The sequence below is a fragment of the Ammospiza nelsoni genome, chromosome Z (assembly GCF_027579445.1).
Source record: "Ammospiza nelsoni isolate bAmmNel1 chromosome Z, bAmmNel1.pri, whole genome shotgun sequence".
Lineage (NCBI taxonomy): Eukaryota > Metazoa > Chordata > Aves > Passeriformes > Passerellidae > Ammospiza > Ammospiza nelsoni.
Window position 1 is genome coordinate 78,662,976 of NC_080669.1, and position 13,567 is coordinate 78,676,542.

Below are 13,567 nucleotides of genomic sequence, written 5' to 3' on the forward strand. Positions count from 1 at the left end.
CCGAACTTTGCCGAACTAAGCCCGAACCTTGCCGAACTAGACTCGAGTCTTGCCGAGCTCTGCCCGAGCGCTGCCGAGCTCTGCCCCGAGCGCTGCCGATCCCCGCCGAGCGGCGGGGGGAAGCCGGGCCTGCAGTGGTGGCGGACGGCGAGCGCGGCCTGTGCGGGTGGTGAGTGGGCCCGAGGCGGGAGCTGCTGAAAGGTTGCGGCCCGTGTCCCTCATCCCTCGGGTAGAGCTGTCCGTGTGCGGGTTAACGTTCGGGACCGCAGGGCTGGGTGTCAGGGCTGTCCTTCTCACCGGCGCGGTGTGTTCTGACCGCACTTCTTGCCTGTGTGGGCCTGGGAGGAAGACGTGTGTGTTTGTAAAGACGGGGCTGTGCGTGTTTTCCCCTACACCTCCTGTGTGTGTGTATCTGTGTCCCCATTCCCCCTCAGTTACGTGGCCCAGCCCTCTCTCCGTGTTTCCGTGACGGCACAAGGGGGAATGGCTTTAAACTGAAAATAGATTAAATATTAAGAAGAAATTCTTTTCCGTGACGGTGGTGAGGCGCTGGCACAGGTTGCCCAGAGAAACTGTGGTTGCTTTATCCCTGGAAATAAATCCCGTTGCAAGATGGGGTCCTGAGCAATCTGTTCTGGTGGGAGTGGTGGGAGGTGTCTCTGCCCATGGCAGGAGAGCTGGAACAAGATGGTCTTTAAGGACTCTTCCACCCCAAACCATTTGGTAGTTCCTTGAATCTGTGATTCTGTGATAACATGCCCAATCTTGGCTTTTTTTGGCAGGTGTGCAGCAGGACTGTCCAAGCCATGATTGAAGTGGTGGCCAAGCTGGGCCGTGGGCCCGTGTTCCTGGCAGGGGAGGTGCTGGAGTGTGTGATCACCTTCACCAACCCATTGTCGGCCTCATCCACCTCTGCCAGCAGGTACAGGAGCCCGTGCCAGTCCGTGCACAGAGCCTCTGGGTCCCTCCGGAGGAACAGCCCCCTCTCTCCCCTCTCTCGGGTAGTGGTCATGGCTGCATTGTAGGGCAATGGTTCCAGCTCAGCCCCTTGTGACTTCCCTACTCAAGGCACTCCCTTAAGGAAGCCTTGCATCATCTCTCAATTTTGGGGGTGAAGCTGAGGTAATTATGCCAGTTTTGTGCCTCCAAGAAGTAGACAAGGAAGAAGGTGTGTAGTTAGAGATTCTCTGTTGCTCAGGTAAGCCCTCAGTGACAGTGACTGGCAGAAAATGAAGCCAAACTGGCTGTCAAAGTGGGCTATCTGGTCACACCAGGGTGACAGTCCCATACAGCAACATCCAGGCAGTGTCATTATTTCCTGCATTTGTGGAAGGAGCTCTCTTTTATCCAGCAGTGCTGGACAGATCAGTGTGATCCCTGCCTCCAGAGGTGGCAGACAAAGGGTAGGGTCTGAAAGGGGCACCTTCTGCAGCCACATTTTCTGTGGCCTTTGAGCCCTGCATCTCCCCTTCTCAGTGCTGACGAAATGTGAGAAGATGGGAGCTTCCCATATTGGCTCACAGGGGTGACTCTGTGTCACAAGTAATCACCCAAAGCCTTCGTGTCCGCTGAGTGTGCAGCCTTGTCTGATTCCTTAGGGAGTGGAGAGTGCTTTCTCATCTTGAGTCCTTCCTGGGAAGTGCCTGTTTCCAGCCCTGTCAGGTTCAGCATATTTTCATTACCAGTATGATGTTCACATGTGATTGTTTTGCTGGGCCCACTCACAGTGCCTGCAATCTCAGCAGCAGAAAGGTTCTGTGTTTGTTGCCTTCCTTAACTTTCCATCTTTTCTTCCTGTTTCCTCTTGGCTGCTGAGATCAGGTTTCAAATTCAGCTGTGGCATAAGCATCCAGCTCCCAGAGTTTTGTCCTGTGTGATGACAAGATGTCCTGTGTTTTGTCTGCTTCTGAAACATGTGGGACTGCAAGAGTACCAGGTGGCGTGGTTTGCGGGGGGGGTTCAGTGCACTCATGAGAGCTTCATTTAAAACTTCAGATGTGTTGTGATCTCTAGAAGCCTGCCTCTTGAAAAAGAAAAGTTTTTAAAATAATAAAAAAAGCCCCAGGTGATCAATGGGGCAAGACCTGGCTATGTCAAATGAGTGGCAGCAGCAACAAGTAGATTGGTGTTTTGGAAAATGAAGCTGTGGGTTGTGTAAAGGCAGGAGCCGGATCAAAGCAACAGGCAGAGAGAGACCTGACAGAGCCTGGGAGGTTTTGGGGCTGACAGGTGGAGGGACAGCAAGGCCTCCTATTGAGAACAGGGACAGAATTGACAGAAAGGCAGGAAATTAATTTGATGGTGGAGTTTAAGAAACCTCTGCCCAGAGGTTGCATGGAGCATGTCCTGTGTAGGCTGCAGGAGTTGTTGGGGAAGGTGAGACTGGAAGGAAGTGACCTCAGCACCAGTGCAGGATCCTCCACTGCTGAACAAGCACTAGCTGAGCAAGCCAGCTCTGCTGGCAGGAAGGGACATGCAAATTTTGTTGGGACATCTGGCTAGAAAAAATGAAAACAATCCAGTGGCATGTTGTAAAGCTATACTGAAATAGAAAGAAAAAATACTCAAAATATGGTGTTTGAAGGTATTGTAATCAAGCTAAGCTCTAAGCTTATATAAAATTAGCCAACATTGCCTCAAGCAAGAGCAGTTCTCTACTTCCACACAGCAGATACTTTACAGGAAAAAAACATATGGCAGCCCTGATGAAAAAGCCATGTTGGTACTTTTGAAAATGCAGAACTACAGCTGTAGGTCTCAAAGCAACTAGGTATAGTAACTGAGGTGTGCTTAGGTAAGGGCTGCCAGCACATACAAGAGATCAAATAGCACATCATTAGTCAGCTGACACAAATACAGCACACCTTTTTCCCTAGTTCATCTAGACCTCTAACTGCTCTTATGTGTCACATGGAGGGACATTCGTGTGCCACAAAAAATCCCTGTGCCGCCCAAAGCTCTGTTGTTGGTGCTTACTAATCAGATTGTGATGTTAGAAAACACCAGAGGAACTATTCACTGGTTAAACTATAGAGACCATTATTGAAGAAAAAAATAGAGGAATGATTTGGAAACTGAAAGGTGTCACTAGTACCATGGGAAGTGCCCTAAGAAGTGGCTGATGTCACAGCAGAGTCCAAAACAAGAGACTATTTTTTGTGCTGGATGTGTGGCCCTACATTAATTGTTGGGGCTGTACAGAGAGGGGTCAAAATGACACCTTTGCCTCCCCTACTGCCGTCAGCAAAGTCCTTGCATAAGGAGGAGTGAGTAGGTCCTAATGAAAGACTCAGAAGCATCTTCCTTTGGTCTGGCACAAACAGCAGCTGATGTTCTTGGTGGGGATGGTGCTGTGGGACCAGAGAGAGCATGTCTGTGCCTACCTGCCCTGAGGAGTGTTGGGCTTGGGGCATCTCTGTGCTGTGGGCAAGGACAGCTGAGCCCAGGTTGCAGGAATTTGTTGCTTTGGAATTTACCCAATTCCCTAATGATTGTGTTGTCACCAGAGTGCTGCTCTGTGTGAGAACACAGAGGGATTTGTGGCTTGGGATTTAACTCCTCATGGCTGAGAGTCCTGTGCCAGGGTCCACATGCAGCAGCTTGAGGTGTCCTCCCCGGAGTGCATGAGCGACCACTTCTAATCTGTGGGTGATGCAAAAGATGAACAAATGAGTAAGGCTTTGGACTGGATCTTGAAACAGTTGATCTCAGCATGTTGGCTGAAAGATCCCTGTGAAGTTTTGCACAAGCCACCTTTTCTCTTGTCGTCATAGAAGGGGACAGGGGCTCCTGACCTCTGCTGCCTGTTGTCCTCTGCCATGAGTGTACAGCACGTTTCTTGGGGCAGATATGTTTTATCATGCCATGTCTGCTGTGCTGATGGTGTTGTGGCTCAGACTGCAATTATTGCTGCTTAAAAAGAGTCCTTGGGCTGCAGAGCCAGACTTTGGGTGAAGCTGTTTTCAGCAGCTGGGGTGGAAGTGGTTTTGAGTCAGCATCCCAGCTTGAGCTTACTCCAAAGCTTGTTTGGAAGGGGACTGTGAGAATAGCTTCAGTGACAGTGAAGCAACACCTTCTTCCTTCCAGACAAGCAGTCCTGCATGGAGCTGAGCTGACAGAGTTGCTCTTCTCCCAATTCCTGCCTGCTGTAATTGAGGTTTAAAGCAGAGATACGAGTATTGCTCTTTGCTTTCAGTGAGATGCTGGCATGGGCCAGCGCCCAGATCCACTGCCAGTTTCACGCCAGCGAGAACCGGGTAGCACTCCCTCCCTCTGATGGCAGCAAGCACGATGTGCAGGCAGAAAATGAGACCGTCTTTGTCCCCAACAGAGGTGAGTGCCACTCCTGCCTGTCACCCGGGTAGGGACAGTGAGAGCACAGTGAGCAGGAGTCAAGCAGACCATAATGTGTGTGTCTTGATGCAGCGTGCAGCAAGAGTACCAAGTTGTGTTGCTTTCCTGGTGATAGATGTTGTGGGACATTGTTAATACTGAAATCACAGTCACAGTTGTTTGTCCAGCTGCAGTGGCAACATCTCATAATATGACCAGAGCAAGAGATGTTTCCTCTCTGGCTCTCTTCTCCCTGTGCCTCCCCATGGGGATAAAGCTTGACTGACCTGGACACAGCCTGAAGCAGTGCAGCGTTCATGTGTTTCTCATTCTCTTCCAGGAGAGCGGGGTCAGTGTATCCTGTCCACCCCACCAAAGATCCTCTTCTGTGACTTGCGACTGGATCCTGGGGAGTCCAAGTCCTGTGAGTCCTGTTTTCTCTTCCTCTGCTCACAGACCTCCTCTCTGGGGAGCTCTGCTTTCAAAACTGGCTTTGCAGACCTGAGTGCTGCAGGTGTGAGATCCTGGTGGTCACAAAACATGAGATGCTTTGGTTGGAGCATGAGTGCTGAGGAGCTGCTGCATCATCCAGAGTCTGTTCTCTCCTATGCTAGGGCTGTGTACTGCAGTGTGTCCCCTGGCCTGGGGCCTTTGCTGCAGGTCCACTGTGTAGCTGCAAGGCATTAAACTTTTGAAATACCTAGTTGCAGCAGAAGGAATGGCTATACACACTTGCATTTCCTTGCCTTCATTTCTTCAGTCACACTGATGTATTCTTGGAATTTAGGCTGGTGTCCTCCAAAGGTTTGTGCTTCCTCTTCAGGTTGTGGCTGTCCTGGAAGTAACAGTCTTCTGGATGTTATAGTTTTCCTGCTGTGAAAGTGAGCACTCCTCATCTTCTCTGCTCAGAGCTCTCCATATTTTGGTATATAGCTGTGGAAAGAGCTGAGTATGCACTGTTCTCTCTTGGTTGGTGGCTGTGTGACCCAGCCTGTTCAGGTCATGCATCTCCTTTGCATTCCAGTGGCCTGTGATTAGCAGCACTGATGGCCACCTTTCAGGCTGTGCGTGGAGAGCTTTGTTATTTTCCCAGGGATCTGCTGGGAGCTGTTGATGGAGACCTCTCACACTGCAGAGCACAGGGAGAGGAGAGACAGTGCCTGTGCTGGGGCGGGCTGTGCTGGATCACTGAGCTCTGCAGAGCTGGAGAGGAAGCTGCAAGTGAGACCAAGCAGCCACGGGGTTGGGACATGCTGGTTTTGAAGCTGGTGTCTCCTGCCTTTCTGGATTTGGAGGGGCCTGACTGGAGGGAAAGGTGGACCTGGTGAAACCAGGCTGGCTTGCCTTGGTGGTTAGTGGGGTGGGGCAGTGCCATCGTGGGGCTGTGCCCCTAAACTGCAGAGCCTGTTGTCTGAAGACGTTTAGTTGTTCACTTATTATTGTAGAGCAGCATTGTGGGGAAAGGAGGTGTCATGCCAGCAGGAAGGAGGAGCAGGCAGAAACCTTAGCTGGCCTGAGGCTCACCTGGATTCTTCTGTGTTCCTTGCTGTTTGCAGGTTAGGGGCCGGAGCATGCATTCCCTGGGAGCAGAGGGAAGTCCCTTTTCCTGGCACACTTAAGGCAGGTTGGGCAGTTTCTGGGAAAACAGATCAGTGATGACAGCCCAAGTTCCAGGTGGCTGGGATGGATTGAGGGATTGACTGTGGGCTTAACAGGCAGAAGCTGTTCAACCCCCAGCTAAGCTAGGGATTTTCTACCCTTTCCGATGACGGCATGATGTGTGTGTGTCCTCTCTGCCTCTGGGTGGCACTGGCACAAGCAGCCTGCATCTGCCTGGTGCTTGGACGCAGCTCCTCTGGAAGGACACAAACTCTCCTATTCTTTGAGGTACCGTGGCTGCACAGTCCAGCCTTTCCTCTTTGCTGTGTGATTCACCTGTCTGTTTCATGCATCACATGTGATGTGGCTGCATGTGGCGCTGCTTTTTTAACACTGAAGTCCCAGGCTGTATCACAGCCCTGGTCTCGTTCCTGCCAGGCTGTTCACACTGATCCCATCAGCCTGTGGTGCTGCTGCTGTCACGTGAGACTGCAGCTGGCACACTTGCAGACCATTCCTGGGGTCTCCTGCCAGCTCCATGGAGGGAGAGCTAAGGCTGTGTGGGTGTGTATCTTAATTCTTCATTTCCTGTTTTTCAGAAGTTTTGAGTTTTGCTACGCAGTTTGGGAAGCGGGAAAAAAACCAAACCAGAAAACCCAAGAAATCCTAATTCTCCTTCAGATTCTGCTTCATGTTATTAAACTGCAGCCAGAGCTGGCACATACAGTGAGGTTGTGTCAGACTGTCTCTTGATAAAAGGACTTGTTTTCATTTGCTGACCAACTTATTCCCCAATACCTTACTCTTGTTATGGTGCCTATATGTTGAGATTGACTCATATCCCATCCCTTTAACACATGGCCCAGGCTGAACTCTTTAAGTTTGTCACCATGAAGCTTTTTCTCAAGTCCTCAAATAATTTCTGTGGCTGTTTTGCCTCAACTCTGGTTTTGTAATACCTTTAAAAATTTGGTAGATCACAGAGAGGAAATGGAAGCAGCCTGGACACAGGCCAGAAGGCCAGCCAGAGGGCACAGCAGGTGGGTAAGGAAGGCATTTGTAGTGCAGGAATGTGCTTCCTTCTGGGATATGCACGGAAGCTGGGACTTCCTGAGTCGTGGCATTCCTGAGCCAGGTAGCAAACTGTCTATCCTTCTCTGACTGTGGTGGTCTCTGCTCAGACTGCCCTCACTGAGCAGGAAGGTCTTTGTGAGCCCTCTTGTTGAGTCTGGTACGGGGGTTACTGAAGTCTACTTCTTTCCTCAGAAATGCCTGATTTTCCTCCCTGTCAGGGTAGTTCTCTGTTTTATCTGCACCCTCATCCAGAAAGAGACTTGTGTTTTAAGGTGTGACATCCTGCCGCCACTACACACTAGCACAGGCTTTTTTCTTCCTTCCAGTCCTGTTATTTGAAATCCAGAAGTTGTATTTAAAATGTAACCCTAACTTTTAATCTAAGCCTCAACATTCAGTGTGTGCCAGACATGGGGAAGGATCTGTGGTTTCAGAGCAGGATGCTGCCCTTCCTCTGGCAGGGCGTATCTGCTTTACGGTGGGCAAGCCAGAGAGCTGGAGACTTTCCACAGTTCACCATTTGTGTCTTTCTTGTTATACAGCATGTGGTTTGGGAAAGCTTCAGAAGTGTTCACACTGTGTCAAGAGGCATTGGGGTTTGTGTGGTGGCCAAGGAGCTCTAGGAGGGCTGAATGTGGTGAAAGCCAGGCCCCAGTACCTCAGAGCCCTCAGAGTCAGAGACTTTGTGATCTAAGTCATCAGCTTGTCAAGGGGGACAAACCACAGGTTGATGTGAAGGTCTCGGGAATTGTTTGTTGATCATTTAGCTGCAGTCCTTCAAAGAAAAACAGGAGGAAACTTAAATTGTTGCAGAGTTTGAGGGTTTGTGTAAAGCAAAAGCTAAAGAGGCATGAAGTACTGATTGATACCTGCATGGGACAGGGCCCGGAGGAGGCTGTGCTGTGCGAGAGCTGGAGTGTACACAGGCAAATTTGGGTTGAACTCGTGATGAGTAAGTTTAGCTCTTTTGGTTGTATTCCTGGATTTTACGTCTTTCACATTCTTTGGAGACAAAGTTTGTGTATGTGGTTGTATGTGCTGGAAGCAGTATCTGGATGATGGTGCATGTGATGTGGGGAGCACTGTTCCTGATGCAGGGGAGCTGGGTTGTGCTTGGCTGCTGAAGGAAAGAGGAGGCAGCAGAAAGCACCAGGCTCTGTCCCTAGCTCAGCACTGCTGTCATAACACTTGGTGCAGGGAGCCTGCACACAGCAGCTGCAGGATCTTCCTTCTGGCTTTGGAAAGCATATTTTCTGCCCTCATTGCAGATTCATACTGTGAGACCCTGCCTGTGGATGGTCCGCCCTCGTTCCGGGGGCAGTCAGTGAAGTATGTGTACAAGCTGACCATCGGCTGCCAGCGTGTCAACTCCCCCATCAAGCTCCTGCGCGTGCCCTTCCGCGTCCTCGTGCTGCACGGTAGGGCCACACACTGCCCTCCCTGCACAGGCAGCCTGGGCTGCACCTGCCCTGCTGATGCTCTCACCTCCTTCCCAGGGCTCAAGGATTACCAGTTCCCACAGGATGAGGCTGTTGCACCCTCAAACCCCTTCCTGGAGGAGGAGGAGGGCTTGAAGAAAGACTCTCGCCTGGCAGACCTAGCAACAGAACTGCTCATGGTGGCCACCTCCCGACGCAGCCTGCGTAGGTCATATTCCCTGCTCAAATTTGCTGTCCTTCCTAAGAAGCTGGTCATGAAGAACATCTCAGGGCTAGCTGCAAAGTATTTCTCACTGACAAAGTTCCAACAATAGCTGTGTAGCAGCTCTATCAGGGCCTGCTTGGATCAAAGCCTCCTAGCCAGTCTCAGGCTGCTCCTACTTCAGACTGAGAGACCCTCTGCCCATGACACATGGCAGCCAGTGTAGGGTTTGCCCTTGCTCAATGCAGAAATTTCCCAAAAGGAATACTGCTCTAGGGACCTGAACAGGAGGCATGAGGTTATGTCATTAACCCAGAGCACTGGGGCAGATCCTTGTTCTGTCACAACTCTTTTCCCTCTTCTTGCTCCACAGACCTGTACAACATCAGCAACACTCGTGGGAAGGTGGGGACATTCTGCATCTTTAAGACTGTATATAAGATTGGAGAGGATGTCATTGGGACCTTCAACTTCTCAGAAGGAGATATCCCATGTCTGCAGGTCATTGCTGTGTCTGGGGTTACTGGGGAGAGGCAGGGGTTTAGGATGAGGCATGTGGAGTAGGGTTTGGGGTGGCACTGGGTTGTGAGGGTATCTAGTGGGACCCAGCTGGGGTCCGCTTTGAGTCTGAGGCAGACAATCCCGAGCTCATTTGGGAAATGGACCCCCCAAGGCTTTGCATGAGGTGTGTATGAGGTTGTGAGAGCAAGCACCCTGCCAATTGCCCTGCAGTTCTCAGTGAGCCTGCAGACAGAGGAGAGCATCCAGGAGGAGTTCCAGCGGCGGCGGGGGCAGCCTGTCTCCTTCACCGTGCACGCCCGCCATCAGGAGTCCTGCCTGCACACAGCACAGAGCAGCTTCAGCCTGCCCATCCCGCTCAGCTCAACCCCAGGGTTCACCACCAACATTGGTGAGTACCCACCAGGGAAGGGACACACCCCTGCTTGTCTCTAGGAGGATTGTGATGTCCCCGCCCTGCCCTTGCTCAGCAGAGCTGTGTCCCTTGGGAGGGAGCTGGCCTGTGTGAGTGGGGTCATTTGCTGTCCCCATGCCAGGACAGACTGTGCTGAGACAGTTGGTCCCTGGCACTTGTGGGTGTTGTGTGCTGACTGCCCTCTTGCCTACAGTGTCCCTGAAATGGAGGCTGCACTTTGAGTTTGTGACTTCTGGGGAGTCAGCAGGGACTTGCTTGGTTCGTGGGAGCCAATCAGAGGCTGTCACCTGGACTGGGGTGGAGCAGATGGAAGTGGACACCTTCAGCTGGGACTTGCCCATCAAAGTTCTTCCCACCAACCCCATCCTGGCTTCCTACGTATCTCAGTTCTCCAGCACTAACTCCATCACCATCTGACTTAGGAGATGTTGTTGGCTTGCAGAGCTGCAAGTGCATGCCACCAGTGGGAATGGCAAGCAGGACTGTCACCAGTGTGCTGTGGTGCACGCATCCCAGTGTCCCCTTGGATCCATCTGTGATGTCCAGGTGGGCACCAGACATGTCTGTCCTGTCTATGGTTGTAAAAATGCTGCTTGATGCAGTGTCTTGTGCTACAGCCCCCAGCTGGAGCTGGACCCTTCCTGCCTGGGTGAAGGTGCAAGTCTCAGCACTCAGCAAAAAGAAATCTGCCTTCCCAGGGAACCGCTGATGTGCCTTGATCTCATATGGGGCTTCCAAGAAGGAAAGGCCCAACCCAGGGAGGGGAGAGGGGAGCTCTTCCAGTGAAGCTTCATACCACCCTTGGGTGAAGGCTGTGCCCTTACAGAGACCCCACAAGCAGAGGTCTGCCATCCAGGTGAAGCACAGTGGCCACCTGGGCTGGGTGAGACCCTGCTCTCTTGTCCTGGCATGTGTCCTGCCTCTTGGAGAGTTGTCCTACACATGGAGTCCAGTGCTCCAGCCACCCCCACCTGGAGGAGGCAGGGGGTGGCAGGCCACCCCTGTGCTGCTGGCATGTGCTGGTGAGCAGGATGCAGGCCTGTGCTGGGTCAGTACAATTGTGATGATTCAAAACTGAGCAGCACTGAGCCCCTGGGCTGTTGTCTGCCTGGGGTCCTGGTGTGCTCTCCAGCATCCTGCTGGTCTTTGGATCCTTGGGGTGCTGTAAGGAATACATGCTGTGCATCCAAGAGCTGGCATGGAGATCTCCCTGTTTAACAGCCAGCTCCCCATTTTTACTGAACTTTCCAATGAACTTTCCTCTTTGCATGGAAATGTAATAAATATCTGACTCTGCAAAACTCAGCTTTCCCAAGAGCCTATTCCTACATTGTTCCCGGTGCTGAACACATCCCACCTTCTACAGCAGTCACAGGCTGGAGACCTCTTTGTTCAGTACCTTTATTGCAAGAACAGAAACATCTACACAAGGCTCTGCACAACACAGGCATGGCACCAACTGGGGCAGCTGCCAGGGTGGCTGCCTCCGCCCTGGCACTTGGATTGCTTCTGCTTCTCCTGAACCCTCCCCACCCTGCTCCCCTGCTAGTGGGGATGGGGCTCTCCCCTGGGGACATCCTGTTCTGCCACCCACCTGGGCTGGCTCTGTTGCAGTGTTGCCCAGGGCTGGCCTACAGTGCCAGGGACCCCAGGAGCTTTTGGAGCAGGGGCATTAGTGGTTCCAGAGGTGGGTTGTGCCCCTTGCACTCCAGGAGCAGAGAAGGGGCTGGACAGGGTGTGGGGATCCTGCACGAGGCGCCATGGTGACCCCAGGGAGCTGCCCACCGCTGCTGTGCAGAGGAGTACAGGGCTGGGAGGGAGTAGGGAGCTGCTTTGCTTGGGGCTGGATATTGGAATGCAGGACTGCCATGGAGCAGGCTGATTTAGTCCTGTAGCCTTTTTTTAGTCACTGAAGGTTTTCTGCCCACCTGGAGGAGATCCTGTAGAATCTGCACTTCTGCGGTGTGCAGAGCACCTCACAGGGAGGACGCCCTGGTTCAGGAAGCTGAAGGCAGAAGCAAGGCTTGGTACCATGGTGTGTGGATAGTGGTTTCCCTCGAAGGTGCCGGCGGTGATGCCTCTACAGGGTGGGTGGGGCAGGTCTGGAGCATGCGGGCGGTGTGCTCGGGAGGGGCGGGCGGCGCTGAGGAATGCGGGGCGCTGCCGGGACTCACTCTATCTGCTGAGCCCCGCACCCAGCAGCTTGTTCACCAGCGGCTCGGGGGTGCTGGCCGAGCCCCACTCGTGCTCCACGCTCTTCACGCACGGCAGGCTGGGGTTGGCCTTCTGCACTACCGAGATCTGGCAGGTCTGTGAGTCATAGTGGGCCTCGCACCAGTCAGGAAAGTCGATCGGGTGCTGGGTGCTGTGGGAGAGGACACGGTGCTGTCAGTAGCCCCGATTAATGGCAGCAGGCTGCTGACTGCCCTGGGTGGCTTCCTGCTGCCAGCCCCCTGCACGGGTGTCTTCCAGACCAGCTTAGGCAGGCTGGGACACAGCTCCTGGCCCATCTGGGCATCTTGCTGTGCGAAAACATCCTTTCCAACTGCCCCAACTCACCCCACCACCCTCAATGCCCTGGTGGGGTCCTGCCCACCTCTGCCTCTTGTTCACCAGGACCTGGTGCCCGCAGCCCTCCCAAGGCTCTGATATCAACACCCGCTGCTGCAGGGGCAGGGTGCTGTGGTGGGAGGTGACAGCCACCCCAGCCCGGCCCCTCACTCACGTCTCACAGCAGCCCACGCCAATGGGGTGCAGGCAGGTGCAGAGCAGGCAGTTGGTGCTCAGCCACGATTCCCCAATGGAGAACTGTTTCCCTTCGTATTCACAGGGAGCTGCAAAGGAAATAGTGGTGATAAGAACAGATGGGCCTGTGCTGAGGGTGAATGGAAGCCTCCCGGACACCCCTGTGCCCTGAACAGGGGCAGAAGTACCATGAACCTGTCACCCACCTTGTGCAATGCAAGATATATGGTGATCTGTCCACCATCCTGCAGGTATGGAATGCCCTGTCATCTCTCGTGGGTCATGTACCCATCCATCCTCTCCTGGCCCTGTCTTGTGGCTCTCACCACTAACCCCATGGTCTAGAGCAAGAACCAAGTGGCTCTTGCTTCCCTGGAGAGGACAAATCCAATACCCCTTAGGGTCTGGGCATTTCCGCAGCCCTGGGAGGAGACAACAGAGGGATAATGATCTGCCCTCCTCCCTTTGCTGCTAGTCCTGCACACTCAGCCCCAGCCAGGCACCTGCCATGAGCCTTCATGGCCCAGAAAGCTGTTTCTCAGCCAGAGCCCTGGGGAGCTGTTCTGTGGTTTATAGACTGCTCCTTCCACTCACCACTGGCCCATGATCCCATTCCTGTGCTCAGCACAGTCCCTTCCATACTTCTCAGGCATAGAGAAGAGCCCTGCTATGCTGGGAAAGCTGAGGCCTCTTCTTCCCCTTAGCCTCTTCCCATCTCACTTCCCCACTTACCTTTAGCCTGGAAGTAGCACTTGGCCTGGGAGCCCGGCAGCTGGAGGAGGGAAAGAAGCAGGCAAAGCCTGCCCCAAGCACACCTCATCTTCTGTGCTTGCATGGCCATAGATGGTTGAGCTGGACTTGTTCGCTTTGCTTCTCTATTGCCTTTGCTCCTTTGCCTTCTCTTTCTCTTTCTCCCTCTCTGCCTTTTTAATGCTCTTCCCCTGATCCCAATGAGAGATATTTATAAAGTTCAGCTTTACGACCCTGGCCACCAGCTGTGCCCCACTGGAAAAGTTGTAAAACTCATTTCCTGATTTGAAAGGCATGAAAACAAGAGGTAGGATCAAGATTTTTAACAAGCTGTGAAAAGCTGATTCATGCCCTCCAGAAATTTCTCCAGTTGGAAGCCCCTGTGGGTGCAAGGCTCCACAGCAAGGGGAGATCCAAAGGTCCCCAGCAGCGTTGCCCTCTGCAGTGTGGTGAGCACGTAAGCAGCAAGCACGGGAGACCCTGGCTCCTGAC

At 52.9% G+C, this 13,567-nt stretch overlaps 2 protein-coding genes across 3 annotated transcripts; one reads left to right on the forward strand and one right to left on the reverse strand.

Annotated features, from left to right (window-relative positions):
* Positions 1-81: 81 nt before the first annotated feature.
* Positions 82-10,881, forward strand: RGP1 (RGP1 homolog, RAB6A GEF complex partner 1). Of its 2 annotated transcripts, XM_059492410.1 has the most exons (9): positions 82-169; positions 783-922; positions 4,196-4,332; positions 4,673-4,756; positions 8,274-8,423; positions 8,502-8,648; positions 9,020-9,147; positions 9,379-9,556; positions 9,774-10,881. In XM_059492410.1, exons 2-9 carry the CDS (start codon positions 807-809, stop codon positions 9,995-9,997), a joined length of 1,164 nt encoding a protein of 387 aa, XP_059348393.1. In that variant the 5' UTR covers positions 82-169; positions 783-806; the 3' UTR covers positions 9,998-10,881. The 2 variants fall into 2 exon arrangements, with proteins under 2 accessions (XP_059348393.1, XP_059348392.1); XM_059492409.1 differs by having other exon boundaries at positions 8,274-8,648.
* Positions 10,882-11,755: 874 nt separating this feature from the next.
* On the reverse strand, positions 11,756-13,166 carry MSMP (microseminoprotein, prostate associated). Its single transcript, XM_059493158.1, has 3 exons — positions 13,058-13,166; positions 12,306-12,414; positions 11,756-11,945 (listed from the first exon to the last, which is right to left on the reverse strand). The coding sequence occupies exons 1-3, from the start codon at positions 13,164-13,166 to the stop codon at positions 11,756-11,758; spliced, it is 408 nt and encodes a 135-aa protein (XP_059349141.1).
* Positions 13,167-13,567: the final 401 nt, after the last annotated feature.

Coding starts and splice junctions, on each gene's coding strand:
- MSMP (XM_059493158.1), bottom strand. CDS start 13,166: ATGGCCATGCAAGCACAGAAGATGAGGTGTGCTTGGGGCAGGCTTTGC. Junction 12,415..13,057: donor GTGCTACTTCCAGGCTAAAG/GTAAGTGGGGAA, acceptor TTTCCTTTGCAG/CTCCCTGTGAATACGAAGGG. Junction 11,946..12,305: donor GGCGTGGGCTGCTGTGAGAC/GTGAGTGAGGGG, acceptor CCTCTCCCACAG/CACCCAGCACCCGATCGACT.
- RGP1 (XM_059492409.1), top strand. CDS start 807: ATGATTGAAGTGGTGGCCAAGCTGGGCCGTGGGCCCGTGTTCCTGGCA. Junction 4,333..4,672: donor CGTCTTTGTCCCCAACAGAG/GTGAGTGCCACT, acceptor ATTCTCTTCCAG/GAGAGCGGGGTCAGTGTATC. Junction 9,148..9,378: donor GAGATATCCCATGTCTGCAG/GTCATTGCTGTG, acceptor ATTGCCCTGCAG/TTCTCAGTGAGCCTGCAGAC.